Source organism: Varanus komodoensis, unplaced genomic scaffold, assembly GCF_004798865.1.
Source record: "Varanus komodoensis strain SLA01 unplaced genomic scaffold, ASM479886v1 scaffold13_3, whole genome shotgun sequence".
NCBI classification, from domain to species: domain Eukaryota; kingdom Metazoa; phylum Chordata; class Lepidosauria; order Squamata; family Varanidae; genus Varanus; species Varanus komodoensis.
Window position 1 is genome coordinate 12,265,747 of NW_025335409.1, and position 19,999 is coordinate 12,285,745.

The 19,999-nt window shown below is 39.2% G+C and overlaps 1 protein-coding gene across 4 annotated transcripts in view; it reads right to left on the bottom strand.

The window, feature by feature from the left end:
* The window catches only part of PHTF2 (putative homeodomain transcription factor 2), a 74,777-nt gene that overhangs the window by 45,029 nt on the left and 9,749 nt on the right, over window positions 1–19,999 (bottom strand). For all 4 annotated transcript variants that reach the window (XM_044423399.1, XM_044423395.1, XM_044423396.1 and 1 more), the window contains exon 2: window positions 11,142–11,221. In XM_044423399.1, coding sequence (XP_044279334.1) covers window positions 11,142–11,186 — 45 coding nt within the window. In that variant the 5' untranslated portion in view covers window positions 11,187–11,221. The remainder of the gene's footprint in view (window positions 1–11,141; window positions 11,222–19,999) is intronic.

Consider the following 19,999-nt stretch of genomic DNA (forward strand, 5'->3'; position numbering starts at 1 on the left):
AGGAAAACCATTCAACATCACAGTAGTCCAAGTCTATGTCCCAACCACTGGTGCTGAAGATGCTGAAGATGACTGGTTCTATGAAGGCCTACAACGCCTTTTAGAATTAACACCAAAAAATGATGTCCTTATCATTATGGGGGATTGGAATGCTAAAGCAGGAAGCCAAAAGATACCTGGAATAACAGGCAAGTTTGGCCTGTTATTTTGGCAGATATGCAGATGATACCACTCTAATGGCAGAAACTGAAAAGGAACTAAAGAGCCTCTTGATGCAGGTAAAGGAGGAGAGTGCAAAAGTTGGCTTGAAACTCAACATTAAGAAAACTAAGATCATGGCATCCGGTCCTCTCACTTCCTGGCAAATAGATGGGGAAGAAATGGAGGTAGTGACAGATTTTATTTTCCTGGTCTCCAACATCACCGCAGACGGGGACCGCAGCCAAGAAATTAAAAGACGCTTGCTCCTGGGGAGGAAAGCTATGGCAAATCTAGGCAGCATACTGAAAAACAGAGACACCACACTGCCAACAAAAGTGCGTTTAGTCAAGGCTATGGTTTTCCCAGTTGCAATGTATGGCTGTGAAAGTTGGACCATAAGGAAGGCTGAGTGCCAAAGGATTGAGGCCTTTGAATTGTGGTGCTGGAGGAGACTCCTGTGAGTCCCTTGGACCGCAAGGCGATCAAACCGGTCAGTCCTAGAGGAGATCAACCCTGACTGCTCTTTAGAAGGCCAGATACGGAAGATGAAACTCAAATACTTTGGCTGCCTAATGAGAAGGAAGGACTCACTGCAGAAGAGCCTAATGCTGGGAACAACAGACGGCAAAAGAAGAAGGGGAGGGCAGAGGATGAGGTGGGTAGATGGAGTCACTGAAGCAGTTGGTGTGAGCTTAGGTGGACTCCGGGAGATGGTGGAGGACAGGAAGGTTTGAAGGAATGTTGTCCATGGGGTCGCGATGGGTCAGACACGACTTCGCAACTAACAACAACAACATTGCTATTTAGAAATAGCTTGCAAGTTGCACTGAAGCCAATGACCAATTCAAACAAACTATTTTAAGAAACTGCATCCTACATTTTCTTCACTGACAACAGAAGTGAAGTCAACTAAGAAAATCATTTTTTATCACTAGCTTTCCATGGTCCTGCATGATAGGAAGACTCATGGTTCACTCTTATTCTAAACACAGTGAGGGTGAAGTGAAAAGAATGAGCAAATGCATAGCCCCCATTTAATCTCTCCCAGACAAAATTCCAAATTAAATGGCCTCTGTATCATAGGTGATCTATCTCCCCTAATATGTAACCATAAAATTAGGTGACTTGGAAGAAGAGAAGGAACACAAATACATTGAGAGGGAATACTTATGTTCAAGACAAAACAGAGAAGATGGGTTGAAAATGCTATTACATGGCCATGGGTTAGCTGAGTAACTGGAGGGCAGTCACTGGTTCCCATATGAGTCCAGTGAGCTTCAGTTTACATATTGCATGCATCCTGACTTAATAATAGAAAAAAAGGAGAACAGGGCAGCAGCTAAAAAAACTACACAGCATAGCCAGAACAGTCTTCTGACAGTATGATTAAGTCTATTTTCTAGGCCCAGCTCCAAGATTTTGTGAGCTCTGAGACAGCCATAGATTATTTGGCTCTGCCTCTCTTGTTTGGCTTTAGTATTCAAGGGAAATACATGGACTCCAATACTCACTGATATGAGGCATTAAATAGGATCAGGAATTCAGCAAGCAACCTGGCACTATGCTTTTGTTTTGTTTTTCTTCTGGAGCAGTAATAATGGGGATAATGACTTTGACCTCATTTCTGAATTAAGATTGTTCTTTTTTGTAAGAGATACTAAAAATAATCTGGGATTCAATCAAGAAATGTCCTGTGAGTGAATACAAAAGGTCATTTTAATGGAGAGATTAGGTGTATTGCACAGCATTAGTTGCTGTAGTGCAGTGGACTTCATATATTATTAAAATCAGCAGCAGCAAATTTTACTGAAACAGACTATGAGTTAAAGTTTTAAAACTAAACAGAATGTTTTCGATGGATAAATTAGGTAAATTTGTTTTTAAACAGCAAATTGCGGGGGGGGGGGAATATATGGGTGAGGATTTTAGAACTACCTTTCATAAACCCAGCACAGTGTAGTGGTAAGAATGTTGGACTGGGATCCAATATATCCAGGGTCTAGTTTCCAGTCAGCTACAAAGCACACTTTTGGCTACTCACTAACCTCAGCCTAACCTATCTCGCAGGTTGTTGTGAGGACAAGAGGAAGGAGAAAGATGTGAGCTGCCTTGAATTCACTAAAGGAAAAAAAGCCAGGATATAAACATAGTAACTAAATGAAACATACAGAAAAGAACACTTGAAAATGCAGACAAGTGGGAAAGCGAACTGAGGAGAGGGGGAAGGATTCTCATATGATCACTCATGTTGATTTTCTAAAAACTTCTTTTCACATGACTGGGACAAATTGGTTTCCCGATTATAACCTAGTTTGATCCTTTAAAAGTGTAAAAATAGATATTGCTATATATTATAATAAATGTTTGTCTGTTTACCTCTTTTTAGTTTCCATTGAGCATTCTTTGAAACACCCTAGAGAATATACACTCTCCCATGATTGCATTCCCTCTTTCCTTTCAGTGTGGCTCCCTATCATCCTCCAACTAGAAAACTTATGGAAGTTGCACATCACTTTTAAGCAGCAATGAAATTTTAAGTACAGTCCTTTTTCCAATCATCATTAGCAAACTTGTACCCTGAATTCAATGACATAAAGGATTGCCAGGTAGTGGGCCACGGTAGTAGGCAGGGGTAAGACAAAGGAATGAAGAAGCTTACGGACTGAATATGTAATGCAGAGTCAGCAAGTTTGCAAAGAAGATACATGTAGGGAGAGGTGGGGGGGATTTTATTATGAACCTAGCAGGAATCTTCTCACCACTTGTGGCTCAACTGAAAATCTAGTAGCTGTCACTATTAATAAGGAAGTCACTCAGAGTACACTTATATTTTTCAGTATTTATTAATCCTGGCAAACTGAATGAGCAAAAACATTCCAATGGTTCAGTCATCCATTGCCCTTTACCATTACAGGAAACTTAGTAGGTGAAACCTTTAGATAATGCTGGTCTTAGAATGGAATGTTTGTGCCACTATACGCTTGTTAGTACAGAATATGAATGTAGACAAACAGGAATTGGTTAGTTTAGTCTAATGGTTCAGTACTTATACAGTCCGAATTGTTTTTTCAAATGTACAACCAACTTGACTAAGTTTGTATATAATCTGATAATGAATAGTATAACTTTGCATCTGCACAGAAGTCAGGCAATGTATCAAATGTTTTACACTGCTGTTTACCCTAATTTACCAACTAGGGTAAATTTACCATTGAAGATCAGACAATTTAATACTAATTAAAGGTATTCAGAGAATTCCTCACAAAGCCAACATCACACTGCAACATCATCCATTTGTTTAATCCCCCAATGTGGAAACTGAGGTGCTTCACCCTTTTTAGATGTTCTTGAATATTATCTGCTTACCATATTGTCCAATTAATGGGGGGATCTTTGGAAGAGAGCTTCCCAAATCAGAAATATGCCTTTGAAAAGAAATAACTGAAATCACTAATCCAGAGACAAATTATCATTCCAACAGTATACTCACAGACTGCATAATTACTTGTGAGGTAAAAATTTTTGGATTTGGTCAGGCTTCTTTCACTACTACTTTCAAAACCTAAGAAGAAAAGGGAAAGATAGAAGCCTGTTGCATTAGGCTGCATAGTTAACTGATGGCTCAGTTCAAGGTATCTAGCCTGAAAGGAAAAACACTTCTATTTGCACAAGAAAATCCTGTCAAATTCTTCTGATGCCCTGTCTGACTGTAGTCTCCTGAGCCCCATCCCGTATTATTCCAAAGATGTACGCTCAAAGATATTGAGCGGAGCCAGCTGGTGCCGGAGGTCAGGCTAGATGGTCCGGGAGGCCCCTTCTGACTCACTCTGTTTCTATGCACATATGTTTCTATGTGCTTCAACCCTCAAAATCAGCTTTTGAAAGTATACCAGGACTGTAGCAGTGATACATGAGGGCTAACCAAGTCCAGTTCCATGAACAGTTCCGTTCATACTTCACAAACAGAAGCGAGTCAGGCTGGACTGAAGCAGTCTGAAAGAGGAAGAGGAAAGCACCTTTGCATTCTGCAGAACAGCTTTTGACAAAGAGCCTCTCTATATCTGATTAGCAATCTAGAAAAAAGTGTGCTAGATAGAATGACTATCAGATGGATAAACAACTGGCTAGAAAATCAAAGAGTGCTCATCAATGGCATCTACTTAAACTCAGGAGAGATAACAAGTGGGGTCCCAGAGGATTCAGTCCTGGGCCCAATGTTCTTCAACATTTTTATCAATGATCCAGATGAGGAAGCATAGGGAACAATAATCAGATTCACAGATGACACAAAACTGGGTGGAACAGTTAATACCCTGGAAGACAGAAAGAAGATCCAGGGTGATCTTGCTAGGTTGTTTTCAGTTCATTGGACTGAAAACAACACAATGAAATTCAATAGGGACAAATGCAAAGCCCTGCACCTAGGAAAAAGAAACCAAATGCATCACTGCATAACGGAAAACAGTTGACTCAAAAATACTTCAAATGAGAAACATCTCAGAGTTCTTGTAGACCACAAGCTAAATATGAGCCAACTTTCTGATGTAGCTGCAAAAAGGGCAAATGCTATTTCAGGCTGCATTAACAGAAGTGTCTCCTCCAAATCACATGAAGTAATAGTTCCCCTGTACTAGTCAGACCTCATTAAGAGTATTGTGTCCAGTTCTCAGCACCAAAGTTAAAGCAAGATGCAGAAAAGCTGGAAATGGTTCAGAGGAAGGCAACGAAGACAGTCAAATACATATGAGGAGAGACAGAGAGAACTGGAGATGTTTAGCCTCAAGAAGAAAGGACTGAGAAGCATGATGATAGCACTCTATGAGTACCTGAAGGACTGTGACAAAGAGGAAGGACAAGATCTCTTCTCAGAACATGGAATTAATGAACTTAAGTTACAGGAAACCAGAATCAGTTTAGATTTCAGAAAAATTTTCCTGTCAAAGCAGTATGACAGTTGAGCTAGTTGCCTAGAGAGGTTGTGGACTCTCCCACACTAAAAGCATTCAAGAGGCAACTGAACAGTCATCTGAGTGGGACTGTGTAACTTGGTGTCCTGTCCTAGTAGGGGTTTGGACCTGAGGGTCTTCTTGGCCCCTACCACCTCTACCATTCTATGATTCCAAACCTGCTGCCCTCCAAATATTTTGCATTACAGCTACCAGCATTTCTGACCACTGGCCATGCTGGTGAGTCCAAAACATATGGAGGATACCATGCAGAAGTAGGTTGCTGTACCATGTCTTCATATACCACAACACTCAAGTGGTAATTGTAAGAGTTTAAAAAATGATTACATGAAACTCTTAAGCTAGAGTTCAATTTTAATTTTTACTGACCAGCCAGAACTGAAACAATTCCAAGCTGCTGCTGTGTCTGTTATTAACTCTGCAGTGGCCTGAATCAGAACAACTGCCATCACAACTGAAACCAAAATCTAATACACTAATTAAATGGTTTGGCTTTCCAATGTGAAGAAATAATTATTTTTAATCATACTAATTCTGGTAAATTACATATGCTTGGAAAAAACTCTTTCAGACATTATGTTAACCCGTAATTTAGTGTACCAAGTGAGCCACACTGAATAGGCTCCCATTTCCCCCTCCTTTGCTGCCGATACCATAAGAGTAAATTTGTGAGCTTTTGCTTCCATTTTTGCAGCTTATTATTTCATCTGAAGCATCAAAGTCTGGTTAATATTAACTATTGTTTGTTTGAAATAAGCCAGCTATAGTAGCTAAGCAAAGACTGATGCAAACATTTCTGAACATCTCCTTATGGTCACAAAAGAAGAGGGAAGAATCTGCAAGCCCAACACTCACTGTGGCTTGTTCTATTTGTGCTAAACTATAGTCTGAAAGCCAAACTACACCTGTGAGGCTACACTTAAAGCATGAATATGTTCTGGTTTAAGTTCGCAGATGGTTTAAATGACTATAATTCATGCTCAGGAAAGCTATTTATTTTTTCCTAATTAATAATTCATCCTTTTAAAAATCCCAGTGACCAAGCATTTATGTCAAACTGGCAAAAACAGCAATGAACAAGATTAAAAGGGCTTGTTCCTAGAATAATCAGCCAGCTGCGAGAAGCAGAAAAAACATTTTTTTTTGTTTGAAATTTCCCACTTTCATGATGCCTTGATTAATATACTATCAGTTAAAGAGAATGTTGCATCTCTATGATCTGATTATGTTTTAAAGGGATAAGGGATAAGAGAAAGAAACTACATATTGCAACAAAGACAAATACCAGTTTAAACTTTACTCAAACCAGAGTACAATAGAAACAAATACTCAAGACATTACATATTTAACCTAACAACTTGACCAAACTCTGAGAATCAAAAGATGCATTAAATACACAGCCACAGAACACTTATTTCTCATGAAGAGATGCTGACAAGAGAAACTTTTGGAACCAAGCAGCAGCAAGCCATAGATTCTTCAGATACAGCCAGAAAAAGGAGACAGGGAGCTCTTTTCTTCCTGGTTTAAGCTAAATTGAGCATGTCATTATATACCAACTCATGTGCTTTTTGGTTGTTTTAAACATTTTAAGTGTGTTAAATAATACATGTTTCAATACTTCCAAAACAGATACTTTCTAAAGTAAGTAAACCTTGCTCTAAACTGTTTGGGCGTTGCTAATTAGTTCTTCCCAGTGACCTTCTTACAGGAAGAATGTGTATTTTTTTCAAGAATCAACTTGAGCTTTGTGACAGACACCGGTATTCACTTTAAGGATAGGCTGTGCTGTGATAGTATCAACATGTAGTCCAATACTCATCAAGCCTGGTGTTTCTAATAGAAACAATAAATATTTCAGAGGGCATTTATAATTCATGCCTAAGAGGATGACCATCCTCTGGGATGATAATTGTAAGTATAAATATTGCTTTAATCAACCTGGCAAGATTTTAAGGCCTTGAATTTTTTCAATTAAAGCAAGGCTTAAATAAAAGTATAAATTGTCAATTCTTATTTAACATTATAGCTATGAAAGAAACTGCATCCAAATCCAGGTGATATGACAAGCAGCTATACTTCTGCATTAGCATCCAACTAAAACTTAATGAAAGAACATCACCAAATAAAATTCATTAGCAACTATACTGGGCTTTTAAATATACCTAAATTTGGACTGTGACATGTCTATGCTGAAAGTAAAGCACAGTCAATTGTATGCAGAGATCTGTGTTCGCCTATAACATATTTTAAAATGATGTTTTTTAAAGATTCCACACTTTTCAATAAAGCAGAAGTGATAATACTGAAGTTTTAACTGAACCTAGTTTATTGTCACATTTGATGTATTATCACCTTTTATTTCATTTCTATACCTTCCCATAGCTGAAACCCTCTGGGCTATTTACATCACTACATTAAATAATATCATAAAATACCATAACATCGTATCAAAAGAAATATAAAAACTAAAAACAGCTAGAAACATACAGTGAAGAAGAACCTTGTAAAAAATACCTGGCATGGATAATCCTCTCAAGCCTATGTAGTATAGCTTTAAACACATGAAGGACCATTTAACTGGCATCAAAAAGATGACAAAGTTGGTACCAAGTGGGCTACAGTGGGAAGATGATTCCATAAAATGGGGACCTCCATAGAGAAAGCCCATCCCTTTCTTGCCACCCTCCAAAGCTCCCTCAGAGTTGGTACTCAGATGCAGGCTCAGATGTTAAGCACAGTGTCTGCATACACTGAGCAGGTATAACTCAACCAACCATAACACTTGCTCTGACACAGCAATGCTTTGTGTATAACAGCATATTAATGCAAGACTGCATTTGGATTAGAATCTCATAACAATCTTTTAAGGTCCTGGAGTTAAGAGCCAGTGGACACTACACCTGGCTTGTCCTCCCCTCAAGTTGCTTCTGAGGGCCAAGAGACCCTCTGACAGAATTGTATGGGGCATGGGGGGAGGGCTGCAGCAGAATATGGAAATCAGCAAGACTACCTATTTTCCAATTGCACAAAACCCTTTTTGATCCAAAGCCAAATAAATGGAATTCCTAATAAAGTCTAATGCAGCCTTACCCAACCTGTCACCTTCCAGTGTTGGAGGGGGGCTCAGGAGAGCCAGGTTCTAGTTCCCATTCAGTCACAAAGATCAATGACTTTGGCCCAGATACTGCCTCTCAGCCTAACCTACCTCACAGAGTTGTTATGAGGATAAAATGGAGAGAATTAATTGGCCAGCATGACTGGGAATGATGGGAGTTACAAATCAAAATATCTGGAGGGCAACAGTTTTGGGAAGTCTAATTTAATGAGTAGTCTAATTTAATGAGAGTCAGCATGGTATAGTTGTTAGAAGCTTGGGTATGAGACTCAAATATATAAATACATAATAGTGGGTGTATCCACAGCATGCAAGTATGTAAGTTCTTACCTAACATCCGCTCACCTGAAAAGATGTTCAACAGTGAGTCAACTTTATGCAATACAGGGCTATGACAAAGAAGTTGCTAAGCTCTGACATTTGTTGTTCTAAAAGATGCCTTTGTGTTTACTTTCTAAAACTCAATACCAGCATAAATTGCATCAAGTAGGTTGAATGAACAAAGAAGAGGACATAATAACTGAATTCATTTATTACCAGCAGTAGTGTCTGAAGCACATGTGGTCTGGCTTATATGTTGGTTTGAAATGAAAAGATTACGTGGGTTGACCAGCAATGCAGTTATTTTCTATATTGCCAGCCCTGCCTACAGGATCTCTAGCATCCACACATTAGTGAAGCTTCATGAAACTAGCCAATATAAAAGGACACACTGGATTATTTATTAGAATAGAATTGAGTACCCCCACTGTTCCCACAGGAAATCAGTTTAATTCTGCAACATAACACTTTTCAGTACAGAGTAGTGACAAAGAAATTGTACTGTGATCAAATTCAGGTTTAACCTATATAATCTTAGACAAACTACTCTTTCTCAACTGCAATACAAGGCTAACACTGTCCTATCTTACAGGGCTGTGGCTGCAGGGATTGCTGAGATGATAGTCATGTACTCTTCGGAGAATTCAGTGAGAGCTGCATTAATGCTAAGTTCCTACTTTCATACACATACCACAATCTCAAGATGCAAATGTCACACTGAAAGGAATATACACATTGCTAGTAGTTAGATTAGCCCCTTTCAAAACAACAGACAGTTCTTTGACAAAAGCTATTTATTATCCAATGTATATCCAGTAGAGCACAACCAGCAAAGAAAGTGTCTCTGAGCATGCACAAGGTGGTTTGAACCCAAACTAGAAAAAACCTCCAAGTAACCTTCTTTGGAATAACCCTGGGCCCCACTTTTCTGAGGGGGCCCTTCTGGAGGAATACAAGCCTCTTAGCTGTACAGCACCCCTCTAGTTGGCCCCTGTCCACCCTGCTCCCAGCAGCTACAGACTTCTGCTATAATCAGGGTCCACCTGAACATCTGGAGAGGGCAGCCTTGAGATAAGCCCTTCAGTCTCTTCCATCACAATATCTGCAGGTCTTGTTTCTCAGGGCTCATCCTCCTCATCTGAAGAGCCCCTGTCTCCGAGGCCCTGAGCATTCCAATGTTTCTTTCATTCCCAACACATATGCTTTATTCCAAGCTCTTGTATTTATCAGATGATATAGATATTTTTAAGTCTTCCTTCCACTTCAGTTCTTACTTTGACCACATCAAGCAAAAAAGGTGGTCACACACATTTCCATTCATCCCTTCTATACAAAATGTAATGCAATGCTTATTATTATTGTTGAGCTTAATGGAACTATCATCTTTTGCCAGCATTACTATTGTGTGGTCCAACTGCTGCGAACAAATGTCTCAATCTATCTTTTGCTTTGCCTCATTCCTCCAATTACCCAAAAAAAAACATGTGTTTTCAAATAATCTTTCCTTATTCTTATTGAGGTTTCAAACAGTTGTCCCCTTTACCATGACAAAGTTCGGGACCTCCCAAGGATAGACATTTATAATCTAAAAGACTATTAGAAGGTTACATGTGTTTTATTTTAAACCTCCAAGACAATTCTAATTATACAGTTTTCTGAACTGACATCAATCACATTTACTGGGGTATGTATATAACCCGCTAGCTTCCTGTAAGCGACAACATTCACAAAGATGATGCAGTGGAATAATATGCAAATATTTTGCTGTCCCTCCTTCCTTTCCATTGATACAGCTAACTATGACTACTAGTCATAATGGTTATATACTATATCCAAGATCAGAGGCAACAAGCCTCTGCGTACCAGGCACTGGGGAAAACCAGTGGGAAAGCTCTATTGTCATCATGTCCTTCTTGTGGGCTTCCTAGAGGCACCTGGATAGGCCTTTGGTCCAATCCAGCAGAGCTTTTCTTATGTTCAAAATAGATCTCCTTTTGGTAAAATTCAGAGGCTGCAGTGTTTCTTATATATTCCACATATATGTACACAGTATAAATGCATTTACATGCACAGCTAACAGAAGCAGCATCACTTTAGAGTATTCCAGCTTAAAGCTCATGAAGCATTATTTCAGTTACCAAAAATAAAATTTAAGCTGGCATTTCAGAAATTCTTCTGTAAGCTGTCACACACCCTACCCCTGCATACATTTAAGCTTAGAAGATATGCTTCTTATCCCACCAGCTAAAGATAATTTGTGTAAAGAACAAACATCTGCATGAATCTCAGTGAAGGGTCTCTCTCCTGAGCAGGTTTCCAGGGACACAAGAGGAGGACAAACAAGAAAGAATGTTGCTTTCGTCCATGTGATAGTGGGGACTCAGGAACAACACAGCGAGTAGAGGGGTGGTAGAATGCAAATATATAGCAGAAGTGAGTAAGGCCCCTTAAGACTGGCAATACCACATTAAAATCAAACCAAGCTGAAATGCATTTTCAGACCTATCGTAATTGATTTATCTGAAAAATCTTACCTTTTTCTGGTACCAGACTATAGCATCTGTTACTTTTGACGCCATTTATTCTATGGCATTTATACAGTAGGCATGTTGCGCTGCAAAGGAAAAGAGGTACAACTTTAAAGAAAAGTAAAATAAACATACACATACCTATCAGACTAAGTTAAGGTTGGGTGGCCAGTTAATTGATCACTCCATTTTTCTCAAGTGAAGCCCAATTATAATTACCAACTTCAAATCTTGTCAAACATTCCATGAAGTCATAATTATTGTTGCATGAAGAACAACAGCCTGCTGTTTTGTAACATCAGAGAAGTAGACCAGATACTTTGCTGCCCAATGCTGCAGGAAGTCTTTCTCTGTCATGTACATTACAGACTTAAGAAGTAGGCTTCACCTCTGGCTGCTTCTAAAGGACTGCTGCCCTTTCCTTTCCCACTTAGTCTACATGGCCTAGCTTTTCCTACTTGCAATGAAACATACATGTGCTACTGAAGGCTTTGTACTGTAAATATAAACACCAGAGTACTTCATATAGCTCCGTCTGTTAACAGGATCAACCATGGAATGGCTAGTGCCACTCTGCACAGTGCAATCGGCAATACTGCATGCAAGACTATATGTGTGTGTACTTTCACATTTGTACCACAAAAAGCATTTTTTGGTAGAAAGGCAGTGTACAAACCAAATAAATAAGAAAGATGAGCCTCCATGTTACCTGGCATAGCATTCCATAAAGGAGTAGTTTTATTTTGTCAATTACTATAATTTCTTTGGGTTGTATTCATGCCACAATAATGCAGTGCTTTAAAACTTGGTTACATGTTTCTGAGCCGGCAAATGCCAACCTAGTTAGTTACATACAGAGAAATTTATACTGTATTGTTCCTTATTATAAGGGATGCACCTAATCAAGAGCCACTGAAGGTTAAAGACAGCAAGCACTAATCCTCTACAACATAAATTCTTCATTACATGGTTATTCTATACTTGTTACAATATGATGTCAAATTTAAACACAGAACATGTATATTTGTCCCAGGAATAGTATTTTCCACATTTGTCAGAACAAATCTCAACAAATTCAATAGGAAGATACAAACCAAAGTTCATATAAGATAGCATATACAGGTTCGTCTTCTACACCTTTATTTGCTGCCTAATTAGAGCAATACCCAACCTACTCAGCTTGTTGCTGGCAGCTCCCCTGCTACTTCAGCAATCATGTCCTGTATCTCTGACTTCAATGCTAGCTTTCCCTCCCTCTATCTCATTGTAAGAGCAGTACTCCAAGCAGGGCAATAAGCTGCTGCGTTGGAAAAACAGGATGCAAAATGTTGACAGCCAAAAGAAAATAAGTTCTCCAAGACTTCTAAAAGACCTTTTTACTTACTGAATGCTTTCAAAAAGCCAGATTCAAAGATACTATAACTGAGGTGACAGAATTAGCTGCACGTTATCAGCTGGCCACCCCAAACACAGTTGACTAAGGGGAAAGGAACACAAAGTAAGCCAGAATCAGAAGCAAAGAAGCAACCAGAAGCAGCACCCATTTTATCCCCCTAGAACATCAGCATAAAGATCTGAAAATTACAGAAACTGCCATAATTAAAAGTGAAAGCATGCCAACCCAAGAAATTAGATAGGGTTAGGGAGGAAAAACATACCTTGCATCTCCCAGATTTCTACTTGTTAAGGTGTTCATCTACATCATGGAGCTCTGACAGCAATATACAAATATCTAGACCAGGGGTCTCAAACTTGTGGCCCGTGGGCCAATTGCTGGGACAGGTGGGGCACGGAGGAGGGGCCCTGCGGCCTTCAAAGCGCCGGTGGCGCCCGGGCTGGCCTCCGGAAGCGACACGGAATGAGCAGCCCACCACCACCATTTGATGAGGCCCAGCCTCACCCAGACTCTACTTCCAGCGGTAAGTTGAGTTTGAGACCCCTGATCCAGATGACATACAGTTGGCCCTTCAAGCAGGGCTCCTCTGGTTCATTTATAATTTTCTTACATTCTTATTCCCTGTCCTCCCTTTCATTCACCAGTGCCTCCCCTTTGCACCAAGGAAATGCCAGGGAGATTTCCCTCTCTAGATGAGCAGGGCAAGAAGGCATGCATGAAGAGGCCCTCCTTCTCCCCACTTTCACTCCCGCCCCCTGTGGTGGTGATGATTTTCTGCAGTAGGCTGCAAAATTAAAGGGAAAAAAATCCCATGTATGGCAAATGAATGAATAATCAAATTTGCAAAAGTTAAACCCACAAAAGTCAAGGTTCAACTGTATTGTAATCCAAGGAATTTATTAAAGTGAAAATTCAAATATTTAAATTTACATCTAAATTCTATGTTAATATCATATGAAAGGTACAAGGACAGGTCATTATCATTTGAACTGAAATGAACTTCCATTATGTAGAACTGCAGACTCTTCTATAGCTTCTGTAATAGGTAACTCTTACTTGCGTTGAGCTATAATTCCATGGTAACATGTATGTGACAATACTCTCAGCCTTCTTCTCTTGAAGATATAAGAAGCGGAGTGTGAAAGAGAATGAGGATAGGCTAGACTTCCTCAAACAAGGATCTGCACATATAATATTTTTCAGACTTTTCTTCTGATTTTATCTGCTCTAGAAAAAGCCACATTACTAGTTAGGAGCATTGCCCTAGGTTGGCCATATTGAATTGTTTTCAGATGATATGGACCAAGGATAGATACAAAGTGTTTGGAGAGACCTGGCTGACAATCTCAAACCTCAGTCTTTGTGCAACTTGGATAGCTAATTCCACTCCTATCTATAGGATAGCTATTAGCCATCCCTATAGACCCTATGGGCATTGGGTATATGTGCTCTAGGTGGTAATTAACATCTCTTTATGAGAAATTTTTATTTCAATCACCTTGGAAGATATGGTTGTGTGGCCACTTAAGAAGCTCTTTTTGGACACAGATGGTCTTGCTAAATACCATTCAGGGCTAATGAGCCTTTCTGGGTAAGATCTTGAAGGTTCTCATGACTCAACTCCAACTGCTTCAAACTTGAACAGATCATCCTGACCAATCTCAACGTGCATTTCAGGCCAGGTTTTGATACTTAAACAGCCTTGTCTGACTTGATGGATGAGCTCTGTCAGGAGTAAGACTGCTCTGTTGATTCTCCTTGATTTCTCAGTGGCTTTTTATACCTTCTGTGGTACACTGCTGGACCAGCTCTGTGTACTGGGACTAGAAGTCACATTGAAATGATAATTCCACTCCTGTCTATAGGATCAGCTTGAGGAGAGAGCTTCGTACCGTGACAGCTGTGCTTAAGGATCTCATAAGGAGCCATCTTATTCCTAATGCTTTTTAACATCAATATAAAGCAAACAAGTAAGTTCATCAGGGGAATTCGAGTGAAGTGTCTTCAATATGCTGACAATACCCACAAGACAATACCCACAAGAGAAAATCACATTTACAAGGAGCTACCGAAATTCCATTTATAATTGCAATGATTGTTCTGACATGAGGAAGTAGCTTATGATATTTTGAACATGTGAAAATAGTACTGCTGTGCACAACATGATCCCACACCCCACATTACACAGAAATCTCAAACACACTTATTAAATAGCCTTCAGTTCAACTCATTTTTGTGCCATCATCAGTCAAATGAAATTGTGGAGATTGTATAGGCAGTGGTATATTGGAAGGGAGGGGAAGAATCCTCATCAGACCCACACAAAGCAAGCTCACCATTTTGAAACCCAGCATTCCAAAATTCCAACAGACCCTAAATAACCCCTTTAAAATGCCCTACACAAAAATGCCACTATGCATATAGCAGTTTAATGGTAGTTGTAACTATTGAAAACTACTATATACATAACATTATTTTGATGCTAGTTATTATCACAACATTGCATCTGTTTTGTTTATCGGCTGGCAGCAGTAGCGAGGTTACTGAAGAGTGCTGGTGATTTACTTTTTTTCCTCCTGTGTATATTGCTGGATGTCAGAAAAGCTCCTGCTTCCTTGTATTCTGCTCCTTTTCCAGCTCAGTTCCTCAGCTTCATCATACTTCAAGTACAGTTTGGCTTATAATAGTCTCTACACTCTTAAGAAGAGTTGCTTAGACCATCACCACCTTGTTTTCTTCTTTCCAGCAGCCACTGAAGAGAATGCAGAGACTTGGCAACAACAATTGAGATGATCTGAGTAGTGGCAGAACAGTGTGTAGGGAACAGGCAAGAACAAATGAGTGATAACGGGATCATTCTTTTTCACAGACATGCCAAGGTTTCTATCTCTCCTTCCTAGAAATCTTTCCAGTGCCTAGCCTAACTTTAAAAAAAGATCTGAATCCTTGAACATATGTTGAGATCCTGTAACATTCAGCGCTGAAAGGAAGACTGCTATTGCTTGGTACTATTTCTTGATAGCAGAATACTTACACAAAATAGCAATTGCAGAAATTTGAACAATTTCTTCTAGTTATGAAATGCAATGTTTCTTCATGAATAATTTACATTTTAAAAAACCAAGTAAACACAGAAAACTGTTTAAATAAACATCTTAAATTTTTGATGTTGGGCAGTATTCTAATCCATGACTCAAACTAAGACGTTAACCATCTGCCTACATAGCTTTTAATGGAATTTATATCAAAAGCTGATTCCTCAAAAACTTCAGATTACCTATTTGAAGAATGAAAATAAATGGTTCCAACACACTCCAATGTTTACCTAGTCTTTAACAATTAAATTAGTGTTGCTTCTGTTGTTTTAAATATCTTTACGATCTACTGTAGTCTGTGTTTATATTGTGCTACAGGGTAAACTATTCTGCATGCCAATATAATGCATACCTTCTAGAGGTGATACGCATGTTGGGCACACATTTTATTTTCTGCAAGCTAAATATACTAAAGTGTTTCTAAAAAAACAGAAAACCATACACACTAGAATTTTATGCATGTGCACTAGATTCACTACTACTTTAACCTCTAGTTACGTATCTATAGGATTACAGTCCAAGTTATATATGTTAATATTTGAAAGGAAATGGAAAATACATATTAATTCTACTTTTTCAGAAAGCTGACATTGATAAGTTTTTTCCTACGGCTTTTCTTTCCCATGCACCCCTTCCAAAACAGTTTTCCAGTGAACAACCTGATCTTACAATTAATAATTGAAATCCTAGTAATGTGACTATCACTGGATTAAGTGCCCCAATCAAACATGGGAGATATAAATGTGCAATTGTTGTGGCTATTCACTGTAATACTCAATGAATGTATGATACAAGTGGGAACATTCTTATATATTCTTATCTGCGACTATTCATAGAAGCCAAGTCACAGAGCAATCTTACCTTTCATTTATAGTTGAGGGCTGAAGGAATTTGCTAGCAGAAAAGCTACCACATCCATTGCCCTGATATTTCACCAAAGGCAGGGCAAGAGATTAGTTGGAGAGAATGAACTATGCCAGCCACAGGCTACTGTAGATTCTTGCAATTACTGAAAGAATGTCAGGGGAACTCAAGAGCCATGGAAACTAAAGTGACTTTATATCTATATCAATATTGATATCAATATTTATATCCTGCCTTTTTCCTTTCAAAGAATTTAAGGTGGTTTACATAATTCTCCTCCTCTTCTCAATCTTATCCTCACAACAACCCTGTGGGGTAAGTTGGGCTGAGAGTCTGTGACTGGCCCAAACTTACCCAGTTGTCTCCATAGGTGGAGACTAGAACCCAGATCTCCTGAATCCCAGTCCTGTACTCCTAACCAGTACAGCACACTGATTCTCAAGCCATCTTTCCACATGCCAGCTCTACCCCCTTTTGCCTTTTACCAACAGAACAGAGCTCTTTCCAATGGCAAGCTGAGGCTTGCAATAGATTGTCAAACCCACTTGTATATCTCCATCAGTGGAACAGCACTTAGGTTCCTTAAATTTTGCTAAGATTAGGATTATCCCCTTAGTATGTTAATTTTTTAAAGCTTCCTTTTTCTCTTTTGAAATGTAACCATTATCTTACAATATTTACAAGTACTTAATTATAATAAAAATAATGTTCAATTTGTCTGAAAACACTTAAGCCAGTGTGGTGTAATGGAGCTGGAACTCAGACAATCTGGGTTCGAGTCGCCATTCAGCCATGCCTTTGGGCCAGTCACAGACTCTCAGGCCAAGCTACCTCATAGGTTGTTGTTGTGGGGATAAGACTGAGGACAAAAGAATTACATAAGTTGCTTTGAGTTCTTTGTAAGAAAAAAAGGTGGGATGTAACTCACATTAAAAAATCTAATTTAGTTCTTTTCACTGAACATCTTTCTTAATCGCATATTTTGACTCTTTGAAACATGTTTGAGATACTTATTCAGCAAATAAAATCAAGATGGCACTTTTTTAAAAGTTTGTTTACCAAGTTTCAGTCAAAAAGGTCAAGTTCCAATTTATTTTTGACCATTTTCATCACATACTTTATCACACTGCCCTGGTATCTGCAGGAATGAAAGATATTTAAAAGTATGTTGATAAATAAAGTAGCTACCATATTTTGCATACTATTTTAATCTTTTAAAAATAGCATATTTGCTAATAATCTTCTACCACACTGTCAAGAGAGTCACTCAAGATAGATAATCCAAAACTGACTCTATCGAACTGGACGACTAACCTTGTATGGATGCTACATGTTGAGTATTGTTCTACTAGCTTACCAGTCAGAACAGTGGTACACAACCTTTACAGCCCTGAAGGCTACACCCAATGTCAGCTCGGGCCACAGAGGCCATACACATGTAAACATGAGCGCATACATGAATTGAGGAGGCTTTCACTTTGCCCCATCACAGTGATTCTGCAGCAAGATCACTGGGGTAGAGTGAGATGGGAGGAAGGGAAAGTAGCTGTTGAGGAAGGACGTAGCCAAAGCTTTTCCCAACTCCACCATGCCTAACCAGCAACACTGACCGATAGTGCTGCTTCTGCATCTACATAAGTGGCAAAAAGTAGCTTATGTTACCTGCTTCTGGTTCACCAGGCAATGCAGAAGCTTCAGCCCTCACTACCTCCTGGTGATCCAAATTGGCATTATTGCTTCTTGTTCTGTCATTAGTGTTGTAGAACTGGAGATGTTAATCAGTGGTGAATTCAAAGGCATGGGAGAAGATGGAGGTAACTCAACACATATCCTAGAGTTGCACATACCCTACTATTGAGTGACTACATTGGATTGGATACAGATTTAGAAATATGTAACTGGGCTGACAGGAGTAGTCTGTCACCTCTCATGCCCATAGCAATCCCTTCAGCTTCTCCCACACAATACTACATAGAATTCAAAGAATCATATTGAATGTGGGAGTCTGTGGTGCAAGGGAGATAAAAAAATTTAAAAACCCCTCATCCTGAAGAATTCCACAGAATGTTTCTCTGCCTGATTTGGGGAAGATCCTCCCTTCTCCATGCCCCATAATGTGCCCTATTCAGAAAGGTTTCCTAACCTTCTCTGTATTGTTTTCAGGAGGTTGAAGGGGCAGAGAATTCCGCTTCTACTAACCTGGTTCCATGTTTTTAAATCAAAATCCAACTCAATAGCCTGACCACTATATTTCTTAAAATTACTACCAACACAATACGCCTTAATAGCTTCTTTTGTTAGTATGAAACATAAATTTATCACTCCTCACTGGATTAGAATAAACCACCCTTTGTGCTTCACTTCAAGAAGCAGCTAAATTTCTGTGGTTTCCTGTTTATGAGTGTGACTGCCTACATACATTTTCATCTTATCCTGAGTCTGCTGAATTTCATGCTTGAGACAAATACCTTTTCTTGGACTCATTCTTTTCAGTTTATGACACATGTGATATATATATCATATAAATGGCAAATTTTGAAGCTGTCTTTTAGAGTCAGGTTATACCCTGTAGTCATAAACATCATCGAGAAACACTGCTATGGAGACTAACCCTAACCACCACCCTGACAATAGGTAACCTGACAGCAAAAGCCTAACAACACAAAGTCTTCTTTCATGGTTTATCATACTCATGTTGGATTGTTGTGTCATCTGAACTTGGGAGAGCAGTATTATGATAGGCTGCTGGGAAGACCTAAGGAACCACTGGGTAAGAATTGCAAACTGCCCTGCTGTTCTTCACAAATTTGTCTATACCACCTCCAGCCTCCCTTGCCTGTGACTACTCCTCCACCAATACCCAAATGGCACTTGTTTGACAGTCCCTGTTTTGAGGGTGGGGGATCCAAGAAATCTGCACAAATGTCTTTATGATTTATTACAGTTATTTTTGATAGTCTTTTGAAAGTATGATCTCACAGTTGTCTGATGTGTAGTCCTGCCATGTCAATGCTGCTCCACATTTCAGCAATCAACAGGAGTTAAGTCCAATAAAATATAAAAAAGATGACAAGGCAAGACTGAATATGGGGACATTTACAGGTCCGTGGGAGAAGGTCCGTGGGAGAAGTAAGGGAAAGGAAAAAGGAAGAAAAAGTGGGAGAAGTAGGTATACAAAAAAAAGGAAGGCAAGGTACTACTTATTTTTAAATATTGACCAGAGCCTTGTCACTGTCCTGCTTCCATTTAACACTTCACTAGGCCTCTAGGAAGTCCAAGTAAGGAAGATATTGGCTTCATCATCTTTTCCCAGCTCTCTTTTGGAGCATTTACTTAAGATGTGCAAAATTCACCTTTGACCTCCAACCTTCTAAATTTGTACCTGTTCCTCCTCCATTTACTTCCTTGCCTTTAGTTTTGTACAAAATTGCTGACAGGTTAGTGTTAAAAGGGGAGAATGCTGGAAACAAGACAAGCTCCACAATGAAGGTCTCTGGGATATAGACTTG